The 17,925-nt window shown below is 38.6% G+C and overlaps 1 protein-coding gene across 1 annotated transcript in view; it reads left to right on the forward strand.

Moving 5' to 3' along the window:
- Slc30a8 (solute carrier family 30 member 8) overlaps window positions 1–16,876 on the forward strand; it is a 37,468-nt gene extending 20,592 nt beyond the window's left edge. Inside the window, exons 4-8 of the mRNA XM_015486512.2 lie at window positions 2,535–2,688; window positions 5,187–5,337; window positions 6,940–7,045; window positions 13,320–13,454; window positions 14,798–16,876. Coding sequence (XP_015341998.1) covers window positions 2,535–2,688; window positions 5,187–5,337; window positions 6,940–7,045; window positions 13,320–13,454; window positions 14,798–14,943 — 692 coding nt within the window. The 3' untranslated portion in view covers window positions 14,944–16,876. The remainder of the gene's footprint in view (window positions 1–2,534; window positions 2,689–5,186; window positions 5,338–6,939; window positions 7,046–13,319; window positions 13,455–14,797) is intronic.
- Window positions 16,877–17,925: the final 1,049 nt, after the last annotated feature.

A 17,925-nucleotide genomic window follows, 5' to 3' on the forward strand; every position in this document is an offset into this window, starting at 1 on the left:
GTAGGATAGTTTGTAAAGACAGGATGGACTCAGAATTTAGATCATTAATGCCCTTCGTCAACTTGGTCATGGAAATCCATGAACGTCGATATTCCAGAAGACCAAGGCTGTTCAAAAGAACCCTCTGTTACGAGAGAAAATATTTCATAATTGAGTATAATATGGCTATTGAGAACTTTAAATGTGGTTGGTACAACTGAAGAATAAGAGTGGTTTTTATTTTAAACATTTTCATTTAAGTAGCCACACATGAAGGATGGCTATCATGTTAAGTAGACATATAAATGAGCCCATCCTAGTCCACCCACAAACTGGTCTGGCCAACCTGATGGCCTTACTCATCTCATGGTTTTCTTAGCAACCATAGTACCATTTGTCAGTGGTTCCTGGGGTGCTTTTTAATTTAGTTTTATTTTAACTAGTTCCTTTTGGATTTCTGTCCTGTTAAGACCTGACTCTTGTTTCTTGGTGTTTGGGCTTTACCATCCCAGCTCCTTGTCTCACTGTATCTCTCTGTTCCTGGCTTTAGAGTGAGACATGCTCTATTTCCATATCCTTATTTGGATTCTTACAGATAGGATATTTGGGACTTGATATCTCTGAATCCAATCTCTGTTTCTAGATAACCATAAATTCTTGAGTGTGGTCCTCATTAACTTCTGCAAAGGGAGTTTTAAATAGTCTGAGCAGACTAATAAAAGAATAAATATTTTTTGAGTGTTTGCTATATGTCATATTGGTTTCTCAGAGTTCCCTTATCAAAGTGCTTCAAACTGGATGGCCCAAATAAAAATTTTTCATCTCACAGTTCTGGAAAACAGAAAGCAAGGATCAAGACATCAGCAAGATTGGTTCCTTCAGACTGTGAGTGAAATCTTTCTCTCTGAGCTGCTGGGGTTCCTGGGTTTGTAGATCCCTGCTTTAATCTTTACATGTTATTTGTCCTGTGTGCATGTCTGTGTCCAGATTTCCTCTTAGAATAGGTATAACAGTCATATAGGATTATGGGACTACAATATGGCCTCATCTTAACTAATTATATCTCAAAGACCCTATTTCTAAGTTCACAGTATGAGGTACTAATGGTTAGCACTTCAATGGATGAGTTTTGGGGGGACACAGTTCCACCCATAGCATATATGTTATACATATATGGCATTATTTTTTTAATATTTATTTTTTTAGTTTAGGTGGACACAATACCTTTATTTTAATTCTATGTGGTGCTGAGGATCAAACAACAGTGCCTCATGCATGCTACCTGAATACTCTACCACTGAGTCACAACCCCAGCCCCATATATGGCATTATTTATAGATAGGGAAACTCAGGCTCAAATAGGTCAAGTGTCTTGTATAAAGTCACATGGTCAGTCACTGACAGACCATCTGCATCTGATACTTGAACTCATGCCCTAAATACCTGCACCAGCCTTTCCCATAGTATGAGAAATATTCCGTGGATGGATGGATAGTAGATGATTTTAACTGTCATAAGGACAATAATTACACATCCTAATATGCATCAGAAAATAAACTAGCACATCAAATTCATAATTTCATGGATAAATTTGTTTAGGAAGAAGCTGAGGGTGCAAAGTTGAATTTATTTGAAGAAAACATGAAGTGACTAATGAGACAGGTGGCATGTGAATATGGAAAAAGCCGTAAAGGTTGTTTGACAGAGGTCTGAGAAATAATAGCTGCATACTGGGTAGCAGCGCTTTACCTCACCCAGACTACAGGGAACTGACATCTGAGATTAGTTTAAAGCAGGTAAGGATGACAGTATGGAATGTACCTGACCAGTGATTCACAGAATATTTCTAGACCCCAGTAGGTCTTTGGAATCCACTAAAGAGGCTGAGTTAAAGATCAGGGTAGGTGTTAAGCCATGCCTAAGTAAGCAAAGGTACTTTCCTCCATGGGTAGATTGAACACTATCTTACCTTTAATATTAATGTAACTGTCTCCGTTCTGATGCTTCTTTTCCTTGCAGTTGCTCTTAAAAGGCAGTTAGAGTGTTGATAAGGCTCTGAGCTCGCCTTTGTGTTTACAATATGTCGGGTTGGCAAATGAAACTCATTTTCATCAAGTACGATTTTATTTCACTAAAGGTGCCGGTACTGGCAAGTTGTAAATGTTTTATGGTAAAATTAAGAGTTTCTAAACACATTTTACTCCTTGTGTCTCATTATTTCATCCCCTAATAAGTTTCGATCATTTTAGCACCTGTTTAAATTAAAATCCCTGAGGAAAACAGTGAGGGCAGGCAGCAATTAATATGTTCTAAAGATGCTAAAATTGCTTAGAAATGTGGCTCATAATGAACTCAGACACTGGTGTTTTACGAATGCAACATTATAGTGCCTCATGTCAGCTCTAAAATCCACCCACACTTTTGCTTCATGAATCACTGAGTGAACTAGTTTGAAGCTTCTTTCTCTAGGGAGAAAAGCAATCTTTTGACTCGAGTATAAGTAGGTGATGTGTGGGTCATTTGTGAGGAGTGTCCTTGTGTGTTTACATCCCTAGAGATCCTTGGTGCCCTGCTGTCTATCCTTTGCATCTGGGTGGTGACTGGTGTGCTGGTGTACCTAGCCTGTGAGCGCCTGCTGTACACTGACTACCAGATCCAGGCGACCGTGATGATCGTCGTTTCGGGCTGCGCAGTTGTGGCCAATATTATGTAAGTTGCCCCCATGCAAAGAGCCCATATGGTTTAACATCAACCCTGTCTAATTGAGGACTCTTTTGGAAACTCATCTACTTGTGAAGATGATAACAGATTTGACACAGTGTTCCAGTGGCTCCAAAAGTGACATTAAGGCTACAGACTAAAGAGATTTTAAATATTGGCTTCTATGACCTACCCATTTCAGTATCTCAGTTCATGAACTATTGTTCCGTCTCAGAGATAAATGATCAACAGAATAATGTTCAATCTGCCATCACTAGCTAGATCCTCTCTCTTACCAGTTAACCTGAAACTGCATTTCACATTGGCACTGGAAGAAAGAGTGTGGGCAGATCAATGCAAATCTATCATTTTGAGGAGATAAATGCTCTAGAGCACATGTACTGCTGACTGGGGGTCAATAACATCATCTTTGCATAAGGAGAACAATATGTCCTCAAGGCAGCAGGAAGAATGAAAGTATTAATAATTTCCCGAGAGTCATATGTCACATAGGTTGTGTCAATGCTACACAAAGATGAAGGATATCCCTAGCCAACTGCCACATCAATCTGGGACTTTAATGATGGAGTTCGACTTTCAAAATAGATACCATCCAAGTTTTCTTTTTACTGCGACTGCTTTTGAACATTGACCTTAACCTTGCAAGTACTTTTCATTCTTAGAAAGACAAGGGAATTGAAAAGCCCTGCCTTCCTTGTGCAAACAGATAGTTATTTATGGATAAAGGTGCTGAGTGACTGTAATGTTTTCTCTAAGAACTGAGATTGCAGGTTGCAAATTCTGCAAGACGTTGTAGTGATTGAATAAGAAGAAATCAGAATTGCAATTTGCAAATAAATTTGGAATAAATCTATTCCTTGGGGACCCAAAATCCAGACAGAAAATTCTAGTAGAAGTGGTGAAGGGGTTCTGTGATGAAGGGTGTAGACAGAGCTTTAAGGCTATTGCAGGCTATTTTTTTTCTGCCTAAAATATTCCCTCCTTTCATAACCTTTTAAATTCAGCTCACTTGCTATATCTCTCTAAGTCAGGCTCCTCTGTTGGCATTATCCATAGCAGAAATTCTTAGTAACCATATTATAATTAGAAATTTCCATTTGTGTTAGTTTGTGTGTGCAGGCGCACGTGCGTGCGTGCACACACACACGTGTGTGTGTGCGTGTGCGTAAAATCTTTGATGTCTCTAACACAGTTAAAGCTGCACTAGGGAGGGAATGCATATATTTTTATTCACTATATAACTGAAGTATTTAATAGCACTTGGTGCACGAGTTCTTAAGAAAGTTTTACCTTTTTAAATAAAACAAGTAAAAGGGTGAATGACACTGTGATGATCATATATGGCAAATCTGTAAGAGTGTCTGTTAACTGCCAGTCACATTGGGCTATCTAACTTTGAATTGTAACTCATAGCTAAGGTGTTTCTATCCAAACACAAAAATCTGAAAACTGTGCCTTCTGTAATGATCACATTTTGGCACATAGCAGTCATTCCACCTTGTGGTGATGGCTTAAGACTTAACAAACACTTTTACCTGCAAAAAGACTATATATATATATATATATATATATATATATATATATATATATATANTATATATAGTGTCCCAAGCAATAAGAGGTCTTTAAAAAGTCTTTATTCCAAAATGTTCAAAAAGGGTATTTGGCAAAACATTCCTTGTTGACCATCAGTGAAACAATTCTCCTTTTATATCTAGTATAAACTTTGTGAATGTTATAGATAAATAGAATCAGTTGCATAATTTTTAGTGACTACTACTTTATCACCTTGACTTGGACAAGAGATGCTACACTTTGCAATACGTTGTATATGTATGTGCGTGTGCACGCGTGATGTACATAAACAAGTACTTTTACAATATATTAATGTATCTTTGCTTCTAGATAAATAACTATATATACATACACAAAACACTCTCACCATATGCCATTAAGAAATTATTCAAATTTTAAATGCTCATAGAAATGAACAAAATTAAGTAAAATAAAAGTTTAAAAAAACATCCCATGATGAGATTCATTCACTATTATTTTGTTTTTTTCTCTTTCCGTTGCTTTTTGCATTTGAAACCAGTATATTAAATCAAGCTCTCCCAAGCTCAGCTTTAAGTATAAATCAGTGGCTGACATTTAGTAGATGAATGAAATTTTTCCTTTTTATTGTAAAATGTTTGGTTTTTATCAAAGAAATGTTGCTTTCCCATTTTAATGTGAAAGAGAATAACATTATGTGGATGAATGAGAAAACTGAGGTAAATTTTTATAGTTTGTCCTTGTGTGAAAAATTTAAAACTCTGTGATACACCTGTATTCAAACATAACTCCAAAATGATACATTGTAAAGCATACTTTTTTTAAACTACCTGCCATTTTGAATAATGCGTGCTATTGTCAGCTCCTTTGTTCTGCTGCCTAGGTTTGTAAGGGCTAATCTCACATGTGCCAAGAACATTGTTGTCTTTCAGACTAGCTGTGGTTTTGCACCAGAGACACCTTGTCCACAATCACAATGAAGTACAAGCTAACGCCAGTGTCAGAGCAGCTTTTGTGCATGCCCTTGGAGATGTATTTCAGAGCATCAGTGTGTTAATCAGTGCTCTTATTATCTACTTTAAGGTGAGTGCATGTGAATGTACCCATATTGTAGTAATTACATGCATTAGCACAGAGGCTGACCCTCCAATATTGCAAATACCAACAACCTTATCTGAGTTTACCTATACAAACTGCTTTGTGAGATTAAAACAAACACTCAAAGCCTGAAACCTGAGTCTTTCCCAAAGTCCTAAGAACTATGTCTTTAACTATTGGACTGCCAATCTTTCAAAAAAGCAGTTCCTTTCGCCATGCCGTTAAGGTAGACAACAATGAAACTATTAATACCTTAGAGTTCTTAGGTAGTAAGCTACAGAAAAGATCTCTGACTCATTTAAGAAAAAATAAATAAATAAACACGTGTATTGGATGAAATCTATTGAATGTATTTCAGGACGGAAATCAAGGTAGAAATATGGGCAAGTTTTGGTATCTAAATTTCAGAAATAATAACAACTTCTGTCTCAGGCACCATGCTAAAATAAATGTGACTTGACCAATTTTTTCTTCCTGTTCTTGTCGCTGCTGAGGATTTATATTTCTTGGAAGGGGAGTCCAGTCGACCCTAGTTTGGGTCCTGTGCCTGCCTCCTGGTTGGGGAAGATTAAGCACCTGATGATTCACCTGTCCTACCAATATTGCTCATAGGCAGAAGGGTTTGGTTCCCCCAAAGCAGGATTCTAATTCAAGAACCCTCTCACCCTGAACAAATAAATATGATCTACAGATTGCTATCTGTTAATATCAAGAATGAACAGGGGTGGGTAAAGGCAGGTGGGGAGGGCAAAGAAGGAAGGAAGCTTTTAGCTCTTACCTTATGCATCATGATGGTCCAAATTACAGGGACTCTTTACTGTTTTTCCTAAGATATAAAAATGTGAGAAAATTTGAGAAAATGTTCCTTGAAAACTTCAAGACTAAGGCAGAACTATTTTAAACTTGGAAGAATTAGTGGAGTTTGAGAGACCCTTTACAAAGGTTAGGTTGATGCTGGGTTTCTTAGAGAGTGGAGCCTGGACTTGCCTGTGGCATTGAATTTCATCAAGGGAAGAACAGTAGGTGTTTTACCCCAAAGTTATGGGATCCAGTAGAGAGAGAGAGAGACAGCAGGAGTGACACCTTTGCTTAGACCCTTAGGGCTGTGTCACAGATACCTATCTCAGAGTATGTGTAATAGAGGAGAAGGAAAGAAAGAGACTAACCCCAGTACACCAAGACCAAGGGCTGGTTGCACTTGGGACAAATGCAACCTCTCAGTAAATGATATCCTTTCTTGTCCTCATCATAATTAAGGCTGAACAGTCATTGCACATTGAGGGCATCTTTGTGCTTGTTTTTTACACATATCTGTACTTATATTAAGAGAATTTAAATCAGGCCTCTTAAGAATGTTTTTCACTTTCATTTTTGAATAGTCTCTACTCTTTGGTCACTGGTAATTTAGAGCTGAAAGGACAGACTGAGTCTTCAGGAAGGACATCTTGCCTTTGTGTTGGATGTCAAGTGTCAGGGGGACAGATGTGTGACTAGGAAAGAAGGGAACAGGGAACTGCAGCTATTTTATTAATCAAGCTTTCTCCAAGAGAACTATGAATTCAGTTAACCAAAATTGCTGTTTTTTAGCCAGACTACAAAATAGCTGACCCAATCTGCACATTTATCTTCTCCATTCTGGTGCTGGCCAGCACTGTCATGATCTTAAAGGACTTCTTCATCTTACTTATGGAAGGTAGGAGGGATCTCTTGATTATTCCTAAGATCAATGCTTTTTTCCCCTATGATCACACAAGGGGATGGCTGCAAGGTGTGCTCACTGTTAATTTGTATTATGGGAAAAATTAAAAGCTGATAAGGAATTTTTTGTGAAAATGAACGTTTGATTTTTATTTATATGGGAGCAGATAAAAAGTGGCTTCTACTTGTATCTCGAGCAACTGTTAAATATCCCACATCATAAATATGGTAAGTGTTTTAATCAGTGTTTTTGCTGCTGTGACTAACAGATCTGACCAGAACAACTTGTAGAGGAGGAAAGTTTATTTGAGGGCTCATGGGTTCAGAGGTCTTAGTCCATAGAAGGCCGGCTCCATTCCTTTGGGCTCTAAGAGAGGCTGAACATCATGGCAGAAAAGTGTAGCAGAGGGAAGCAGCTCACATTGTGATCAGAAAGTAGAGAGACTCCACTTGCCAGATAAAAATATATATACCCCAAAGCCACACCCCAATTCCCACCTCCTCCAGCCACACCCTATCACTTCAGTTACCACTCAGTTAATCCCTACCAAGGGATTAAATCATTGATTGGGTTAAGACTCTTACAACCCAATTATTTCGCCTCTGAACCTTTTTGTACTGTCTCACATGTGAGCTTTTGGGAGACACCTCACATCCAAACCATAACAGTAAGTATAAACATTAACAGTGGAGAAAGATATTGCCAAAATATAATTATATTCCTAATTATACCTGGAGAAGACTTAAGAAAGACAATAAAAATCTACCTCTCAGGCAACATTATATCTGAACATTTATGTCTGATTGTGGCTTGAAGTACAAGAACACCAGGGTGACTTATTTGTCAAGTGCTTACTGAGCTCTGACTGCTGGATCATGTGCTCAAAACTAGAGCTACAGAGATGAGCTGAGACTTGTTTCTGTCTTCAAGAGTGAAACTTTAGTGAGGGGAGAAAGAGATAATTCAAATAATTACTCAGAAATGGAATTGAAGTGCTACTGAGAAATGGTGTGGGAATTTGAACAGCTGGGGAAGAGAGATAGGTGGTCCCCGGAGTGTGCTGAAGAGGTGATGTTTTTTGACTTGCTCTCCCCCTGGTAGGATCTCATGCTAATTAACCTCATTCAACACAGCCAGAGTCTAGTCCTGATGACTCTCCTGGCTGATCTAGCTCCTGGGGTCTTCTAATTAGTCAGGAAGAGATGAAATGCCTTCACTGTCAAGAAATTTTTCATATGACTAAAGCTTACTGGCCACCTCTCCTGACATTATGCATTTTGCTGATTTTCTTTTCCTTTAGCAAAAGTAGTTGAAGAACTGCTAGTTTTTGCCCTTTCCAGGCTACATCTTTACTGGCAGTTAGGTTGGAGAGATATTGTGCAATTGAAAAGATAGAATTTCAGAGACCTCAGTTCAAATCCTAGCCATGAAAGTTTTTAGCACTTTAGACTTAATTCTGAACTTCAGTTTTCTCAATTCAAATCTGGGAATAATACTCACCTTGCAGTGCTGTTGAGAGGATTAGATGGATCTATGGCATCATTTCTGGAACACAGTGGTAACTGGATGTGTACAACTTCTTAGCAAGCTTTTTAATTTGACTAGAATATAGGAACTATAAAGCTAGGTTGTGGAAATGAACCCCATACTGCATATTATTCTCACATCAAGAAAGTCCCAATTCTTGGCCACAAGCTGTAGCCATAGACCTGGTCAGTCATTGATACTAATGACCTCAGAAGAGCTAGATAAGAGAGTCTTGATCAGAATAAATTCATCTTTGTCACTGGAAAAACTATTTGATACTAGGTGAAATGGGAGATCTACTGATTCACAGTGATGTTATCTTAGTGTACAAGTTGAGTAGCCATTATCCAAAATACTTGGGACCAAAGTGTTTCAGGCTTTAGACTTTTTTTTTAACATTTGCATAATGAGATATCTTGGAGATGGAACTCAAGTCTAAATGTAAAATTCACTAATGTTTCACACACACCTGTGCACATAGCCTGAGGTAATCTTATGCAATAGTTTTAGTGCTCCTGCATTTTGACTGGGACCCATTCTTGTGGCCTCATGTTGGTTCTGAAAAAATTTGGGATTTTGGAGGATTTCAGGTTTTGGGTTTTAGATTAGGGAAGTTCAATGTACTAAAGTATATTAGAGGCATAAGGTACTTGATTATATTTGCAAGGTGATTTATCATCATTATATTGACTGTTTGTAATGAACATAGATGATGTCATATTTTCTATTCTACTTATTAGAAAAACAGATATTACAGAGGATTTTGCTTAAAAATATTGATAGACTGAGCCAGCAGTTATCAAACTTTGGAGGTATCAAAATTACTTAGAGGTGTTATTGAAGGGCAGATCACTGGACCCAAACCCACAGCTCTTGGGTCAGTAGGTCTTGTGTGTGAGAAGGGGCTGAAAGAGCAAGAATATAAATTTCTGCCAAGATGTTGATGCTGCTGGTCCCAGCACCATACTTTGAGAACCACTGGATGCACCTTATCATATTTTGGGATTCCTCCATGAGGAGAAGGATGATGATAGCTCTGGGACTTATCTGGAAATCTCAATCAGATCTGGAGGTTTGCATCATATCAACTATCCAGATAATTAAAAGTATCCAAACATAGGCTGAACTTTTCTTTTTGTCCAGATCATTTTGAGTCATGGTAGACCAAGTCCCAGAGTGTAGTCACCTTCAGTAACACTATTAAGCACACATTTAAGGATTCTACTCCTTGTGGGCACCATCATTATTGGCAGATAGTGCTATTACACTGAAATGGATAATGGACATGAACATCCACTACCCATTTTCTAAACTGAGTAACAGGTGAACTTTTTGACTTTGAACTTGGGAATATTTGGTCTATCAAATCACAGGTGCCTCTATTTTCTTTCCTGAGGGCCAAGTACGAAGCTTCAGCAATTGTCACTATTATGGAAATTACTGACTTACAGAAAGATCAGAGAAAAACTGAAGTACAATTTAAGATGATTGTTTTCCACCCCTCCTATCTCAGAAAAACTCTTCCCTGGAAATTATCTCTCTTAAATTTTTAAAGGAACAGTACAGAATCTGGGCTATCTTAGCTAATTAATGAAAATGGCAGGTAACTCTTTACTGGAAGACACCCAATTTTTTAAATTAGTTTAATATAAAATAATTCCATACCTGGTAAAATTTTAAAATAAGACAGAAAAGTATAAAATAATAAATTGTTTCCCCATATTTCCATCTCTAAATTCTCAATCCTGTGCTTCAGGGGTCACTTCTATTAATAAGTAAACATACATTCATACATCTTTCCAAAAACATTCATTCATTTGCTTGCCTTTTTTAAAAATAAAATATGAGATTAAATGATGTTATTTATTTTTTCTCTATCTTGCTATCCTTCACTTGGAGATATTTCATATTACCACATAAACAATACCCCATTTTTTTCATATCTGCAATTACTCCACTGTATGAATGAATGCTTTTCCTTACAGTTGGCATTACAAACAATGTTGTGGTTACCACTACTATATGTGCATGTTTTTAACACTTTGTATCAGTGGAATAATTCACAGAATTAGTATTTTTGTTTCAAAGTTATATGTATTTTAAAATTGGATAGATTGGCTGCTTTTACCCAAGATACCACATCAATTTCTTTGCTACTAACAGCATGTGCAAACACTCACCTTTTCACATCCTCATCATCATTGAGTATTATCAAACTAGTGATTCTTTTCTCATTTGACAATTGAAGCATTATATATTATTGATTTCATATGTAATTCTTTAATTATTATGGCATTGAATGTTATTTTCAGTTATTTATTAGCCATGGAAGTTATCTTTTTAACATCTGTTTTGGATGTTTTCCTGGATACATTAATATTTTTTCAGACTTTTCCTCAATAAAAGAAGTTTCTAGGCTGTGCTGGAGCATCTGCATCAGGAGAGACATGCCTCCTGCTTGACAACCTTATAGCTTAGTATAAAATAAGTAATGGTGGCCTTTTGTTCTCCATAAAAGAAAAAAAGTAAATGTCAAATTATAGTGACATCCTGACTTCAAGGGTCCTAGATGACAACAGGTCTTCACAGAGTCACCTGAAACTCTCCCAAAAAGATGACACACACTAGTTCTAAGAATGAAATTTTTGATTCCTTTGCCTAAACTCTTACCTTCGCTTGACATGTCAATGCTCAGAGATTCTGAGCTCTCTGTCACTTATCTGTGTGGCCTTAGCAATGTTCTTAAGTTTTCTAATCCCTATTTTCTCAGTTAAGTGGGAACTACAACATCGATAACTAGCCCATAAATTTCTTAGGACTCTTAAATTAAATAATTGTTATAGATAAAGTGTTTAGCACAAACCTTATACAGGATAGGTGCTCAATAAAGACTTTTGTTATTTAGAAAATAACAATTTGCCTTAAGACTTCATGCATACTCTATGATTCATCTGAGGCAAGAATTCCTTTAGTTTCATTCTAGTGCCCTGAGACTTTTGTTGCTCATAGAGTAAAAGGATATGTTGATCAGCTCTTCGTTACTTCCATGGTACAATAAAAATGGGGTTCAATTAAACTCAAGCCCTAGAAAACTTTGAGTTAATCGGGAGAAAATCCCCTATGAGAAGATTCTTAAAGCTCAAAAAAGGTAGGTTAAGATTCCTTATTTGTATAAATAGGTGGGTTTGGCTCTAAATGCTCATTGTAATTATCTGGTAAGTATTTTAAAAGACTTATACCCAGGCTCCAGAGAACTAGATTTAATTGTCTGGGGAGTCTTGATATATTTTTTAGCATACAGCAAGACCGAAAAACATGTGAGGTCCTGCTTCTCAGGGACTCACAAGTATTAGTGTCATGGTTCTTAATCTCACCTGTGTAAAAGACTCACCTGATGAGCACTGAGGTTGGGTCTCCTCCCCAGAGAGCTGATTTCATGGGTCTTGGGAGTAACCTTGTCATCAGGATTTCTAAACTGTGCCAGCAATTTTGATGTGCACACAAGGTTCAGAATCACCCGAAGATCTGGGGTTTTCAGAACCTCACCCATGGAGCTTTCCATTAGGGGGCCCAGATAGGAGCCAAATCTTTATTACTTTTAACAAACACCTCAGGTGTTTGCATTGTGCATTATGTAGAGTTGAAATAGAGGCTACAAATGAATCATTCTTAGACATATATTCTACAGATCCTCTTTGGGTCATCTTTAGCTGATAGGGATTTACTTAACATAAGATTTTACCATTGTTGTGCTGGTTGGATTGGTATTTTTCCCAAAAAATTTTTTTTTGGAAAGTTTTTCCAAAAATTTTTTTCCAAAAATAAATTCTTATATCGAGTTGATTTCTATTTTCCTATTCCAACCAACCATCGTTTCTGTTTCTCTCTCTGAAGTTAGCCAGAGAAACTGTCCTTATACATTCATGTTCTGTCACCTTCTATATGACAGGTCTTGCAACATTTGAAAACAGTGATCACACATCTCTTGGCCTTCTCTTCTCCAAATTAGAGACACCCAGTTCCTTTGCCCAAAAGAAGAGCTGGTTGACTGTCAGATTTCCCACCTTCCTGTATTCGCCACGTGGTTTCTTTAGACACAAAGATGACAGTCAAACTATTCCATGTTCTGACCCAGCCACTGAATGCAGACTAATGTAGTAAACTAATGGAAAATTTAAAAATCAAATAATAAGATGGTATTACAATGTTAGGATCCTCTATTAGCACAGTCCATTATGTGACCTGGTAGATAACCAACATTTTTATAGCGTTACAATTTACAAAGACCCGATATCTCTTGAAGGGTTCCTCAGAGAACTCTGTGATCTACAAATTGTTCTTATCATCCCTATTTTACTACAAATATGCTGAGGATCAGAGAAGCTTCATAATTGGAGTAAATTCACAATAGTTGTAGGCAGGATGCTAACCCAGGATTCATTGAATGTCAAATCCCATGTGGCTTCATTTTGCTTTCCAGAGTACACTCGGATAATTAGGAAAAGCACAATTAGTTTAATAATAGACTAAGGATGATTACTGTTGTTGATTGTTGCATAGTAAATCCTGCAAGGATTCTGCCTGTGAACTTCTGATTGATGGTAAACCTTTGGAAATAGTCAGATTTGTAAACATTTGAAGTAGGAAGCCAGAAAAGGGGAGGGCAAGTTGGCGAGGGCTTGGCAGTGCAGTTAGCCATCTCCACCAGTTGGGTAACAACGCCTCCTGCTCCTTCCATCAGGTGTACCAAAGGACCTGAATTACAATGTTGTGAAAGAGCTCATCCTGGCAGTCGATGGTGTTGTCTCTGTGCACAGCCTGCACATCTGGTCTCTAACAACGAACCAAGTGATTCTCTCTGTTCATGTTGCCACAGGTCAGTGAGTTTTGTAAACACCCCCAGGCAAGATTCCATCCTTTTCCTGAAAAGTCAGTAATTTCTCTTCTTTTTCGAGGGCTGACCTTAGTATCCATTGCCTGTCAAAACAGCTGTCGAGTGGTTTGTACTTTGAAAACCCACCGGTTTATGGTGGTTGTCACAGCAACCATGATACCAATGACATTCTCCAGGCTGATTGCAGTGCAATACAAAGACCCAAAATGCCTCTCCAACTTCAAGGCCTTGGATTCTGAAAATTCCACTTCACCTGTTTGGCTTGGTGTCTGACCACTAAAAATATAGAAAAGAATTTAGCAGTAAATCTTGATTGAATCTCTGCTGCGTATAAGATGCTCTGCTCAGTGCGGATGTTAGAGGGAGAGACTGAGGCCCCAACCATAAAATTCAAACAAGCTAACAGATGTGCTGGTAGAATTAGGGCAGGTCCTTCCCCGGATGGTTGGAGATTCTGTGAACATGTGAGACGATTCTCAGGACATTATACTAACAGCTACTTTTTTTTTTTTTTTAATAGAAGGTGATTTTGTCTCTGAAATGTCTCGGAGCTGGGAGAAATGGGAAGTGGGAGGTCTTTCACTGCCTCAGGAGAGAGCTTAGGCCAAGGATGATGAGTTAGGCTGCTAAAATATAGTTCAAGAAGTTACTTAGTGGCAGAGGGACGGGGACACCAGTGACCGTCATTTGAGGGCTATACTTCTCAGACATTCTCATCTTCTCTGAGGGGCTCAGATCTGGCTTTGGGGAATTTACAGCATTCTCTACACCAATATTTCACTGCAAATGAAAGAATATAGTAAACAATCAGGTTACTGGGGAAGGGACTTTATAGCCTCCTGATATCATTTGGGACAGGAAAAAAGATGGCCGTGGGGTTAGCTGCTCTAAGAGAGGTCTGTGGGGAGCTCTGAATGCTTCCTGCTTCCTGTCACTTGCCTTGATATAAATTCTAATTAAATCCAAAACTACAACCCAGAGATCCCTGGGGGCTGGTGAGCAGGACTGTGTAAGAAATAACAGTTCTATCTTGGCTCTTTCGCGGGTTTGTCTTCCTTCCATACTCAGCTCCTGGGAGTGCCAGACTCCAGAGGTGACTATGGGCAGGAAGAGTTCCCATAGTGACAGGGCACTTTGCTGCACTTGAATGTCCCCTGCCTTGTCTGTGTGAACATAGCAGAGCCAATGTGGCTTCCTCTGAGTGCTCTGCCTATGCTGCCCAGCTCCCCACCCCCAGGCCCAAGACAAAGCATTTGAAGCTTAAGTCTTAGCCATGGCTCATGTGTGTAATCAATGCTAATCTCACCCTAGTTCTTTATCAACAGCAGCCAGCCGGGACAGCCAGATTGTCCAGAGAGGAATTGCTAGAGCTCTCAGCAATAGCTTTCCTGTGCATTCACTCACGATTCAGGTGGAGTCTCCAGTCGACCAGGACCCTGCCTGCCTTTTCTGTGAAGACCCTCGGGACTAATTCAGTCACACTGTCAGCTTCCTCTGTTTGATAGACCACAACATGCTGAAACATCAGAAATAAGTAACCAAAGGAAGAATTTTGAGAAAGTCACGATACAGTGTAATGCACGTTTTATTCTGAAGATGCATATAGATCCATCCGTCAATTGGCTTTTATACTCACGAGTAGCAGTGTTCAATTATAGGAAGGGTGTAAAGGTTATTCTTAACTGGCACCAAGATAACAGCTGTTTGTAACCACTGGCAATAAAAGTTTTACCTCCCTCCAATAAAGCATCCTGAAAATGAGTAGGTAAATATGAATTGAAGAAAGTCTTATCTCTTCAGTGGAAGAGACAAATAGCCACAAAATTCCCCCCAAACCTCAGGGGTAAAAGGGAATCTAGAGTCATTAGAATTTGATTTGTCCACCATCCTTAGCTAAGGTGACCTGGGCAAACATCTTCTGCTCCCATCAACATCACAACTAAATGGGGTAGAAATTCCCTCTGTCTGTTAGTCTTGGATACAAATTATGTTGTTATGTGTCTGAAACTGTTGAATTGTATTTTACTTTTCTGCATAGAAGTCCTGGGCAAAAGAAAAATTGTGAAATTACTGATTTTTGAGTGTTTTCATGTCGTATGACTTAATAATGCAAGAAAATGAGGAGACACAGAGAGGGAGAGTACTTGCCCAGGTCACATGGAAGGTAATTTGGTTAAGAATTAAGATCATAACTTTCAGATTTTGAAAAATATTGATGGACCGCTATTATTCAATTATTATATGAACTATTTAGATATATGTATGTCCATTGTTAATTTTTTCCTAACAATAACTTTGACAAGTTGGAATAAATGCCATTATTGTATTAAAAAGACACAAGACTCAAAAATGTTAAGCAACTTTCTAATGTTATTTATGCATTCATTCAAAAAATAGTTTTTTTATGTTTGCTATGAGCTGAGACATTGGTGAATGTCTGTTTTCTATTGCTATAACTAAATTACACAGACTGGGTAGTTTATAGAGATAAGAGATTTATATGATTCACGGCTCTGAAGGCAGGGAAGTTTGAAGTCAGGTGAGTACATATGGTGAGATCCTTCTGCTGGCAGGAGCTCTCTGCAGAGTCCCAAGGCAATAAGGGCATCACAATGGAGAGGTGATGAGCCTCCTAGCTCTGCTCTCTTCTCCTCTTATAAAGTCATAGTCTCATTAGATTAGGGTTCCACATGTCTGGTCTCATTTTAACCTTAATTCTCTCCCAAAAGTTTCACCTCTAAATACCACGGTTGGATTAAGATCTCACAAGAAGGATTCAACTTCAACAAGAGTTTCGGTGGGGGCTGTTCAAACATAGCTGTGACTTTTGCCCTCAAAGAATTCTTTTTCTTTTGTGGGGGAGATAGCCATTGCATGGATAAACACACCCAGGAGCATATTACAGGGAGCTGCGATGAAATGAAAGAAGAGAGAATTATGTAGATTCAGGAAAGTCAACAGTTTCTCTGAGGAAATAGCATCTAAATTGAGAGCTGAATAAAAAACATAGGTACTATTAAAGTCAATTATAAGAGGAAACATGTTCTAGAAGAAGAAAGATATGAATAGACCCCCTGAAGAACTTGGTGCATTTGTGTACCTGAGAAAGGCCCTTGTAGCCAAAGGGTACACTAGAGAAGGGAGTGAGTTAAAAAAAAAAAACATGAAGGACATGAAGCAGGAGAGATAAGTAAGGCCAGGTCAGAAAGTGGCTGGATCTATTTTGTCCTAAAGCCCATCCATACTTTCTTTGAACACTTTTTTTCTGTTTTTGTTTTGTTTTGTTTCCGACCTATAAATCGATGCCAACAATTAGTCATTGCTTCAGAAGTGCGTGAAAAATATGTATGATTGTACATTCTTCAAAAGGATGGGATAAATAAAATGTTAAATGTACAAGCTAAGGGATGACAATGTTTCCTTTATGTGTCTTGTCCATCACTGAATGTGATTCACAGGTAGCACTGGACTTGACCCTGTCTACACAACAAGTCTGTCTAAAGCAAGAGGTAACCTGAAGGAATTGGAAAGGTCATGAACTGACCTTCCAAAAGGCCTTGCTCCCTAGATTTGGGGTTATATCATTAGCATCAGAGCTCTGAAATAGAGGAGATGGAGTGGCATGGGTGGAATCTAAAACTACGGGGAGGAATAAACTTGACAGAGAATTAGAAAACACAGTTTCCATCCCTTTCTTCTTCCCCCCATGTGTCTACCCTTAAATTGGTTCTCAGTTCTCTCAGATTCTTCATTTGAAAACAGGGATTCCATTTTCACCAGGGGATTTCAATCAGAATTACATGGGATAATAAACACAAAGAACAAGATTCTTTGTGTGGTAAATATTGAGTGCTCAGTAAGTGGTCCCTCCAGTCCAGGGTTTCTCAACCTCAGCACTCCTCCTTTTGGGGTCTGGATCTTTGTTGTGGAGGCTGCACTGAGCATGACAGGAAGCTCAGCAACATCCCTGGGCCCTACCCACCAGCTACCAGTTATGCTCCCACCCCTAGTTGTAACAACCAAACAGATGCACAGACACACAGAGAGACTTCTGGGCTACAGGAAGAATGGGGGGTTGCTTTGATGGTAGAAATTTGGAACTTGAATGACAAGAACCAGAGCACAAGAAGAGGCAACTTTGGACTGATGCATGGTCACTGAGGATCCATGACATTAGGGTGACAGCCATGCTGGAGGCTCTCTAGAGAGACCAAGAACAGAGCATTCCAGACAGAGAAAGGCTGTGCACAAGGCACATGTACATTTATTCTGCTAGTTTTTAATTTGAAAAGTGAAATACAGATGACAAAGGAAACACTCAACCCTGTGACTTTTAAAAATATGTGATTCTTCGTGTGTGTGTGTGTGTGTGTGTGTGTGTGTGGTGCTGGGGATTGAACCCAAGGCCGTGTGCTTGAGGGGGGCTGGGGGGGGGAGCACTCTACCAACTGAG

Source organism: Marmota marmota, unplaced genomic scaffold (genome assembly GCF_001458135.2).
Source record: "Marmota marmota marmota unplaced genomic scaffold, marMar, whole genome shotgun sequence".
NCBI classification, from domain to species: domain Eukaryota; kingdom Metazoa; phylum Chordata; class Mammalia; order Rodentia; family Sciuridae; genus Marmota; species Marmota marmota.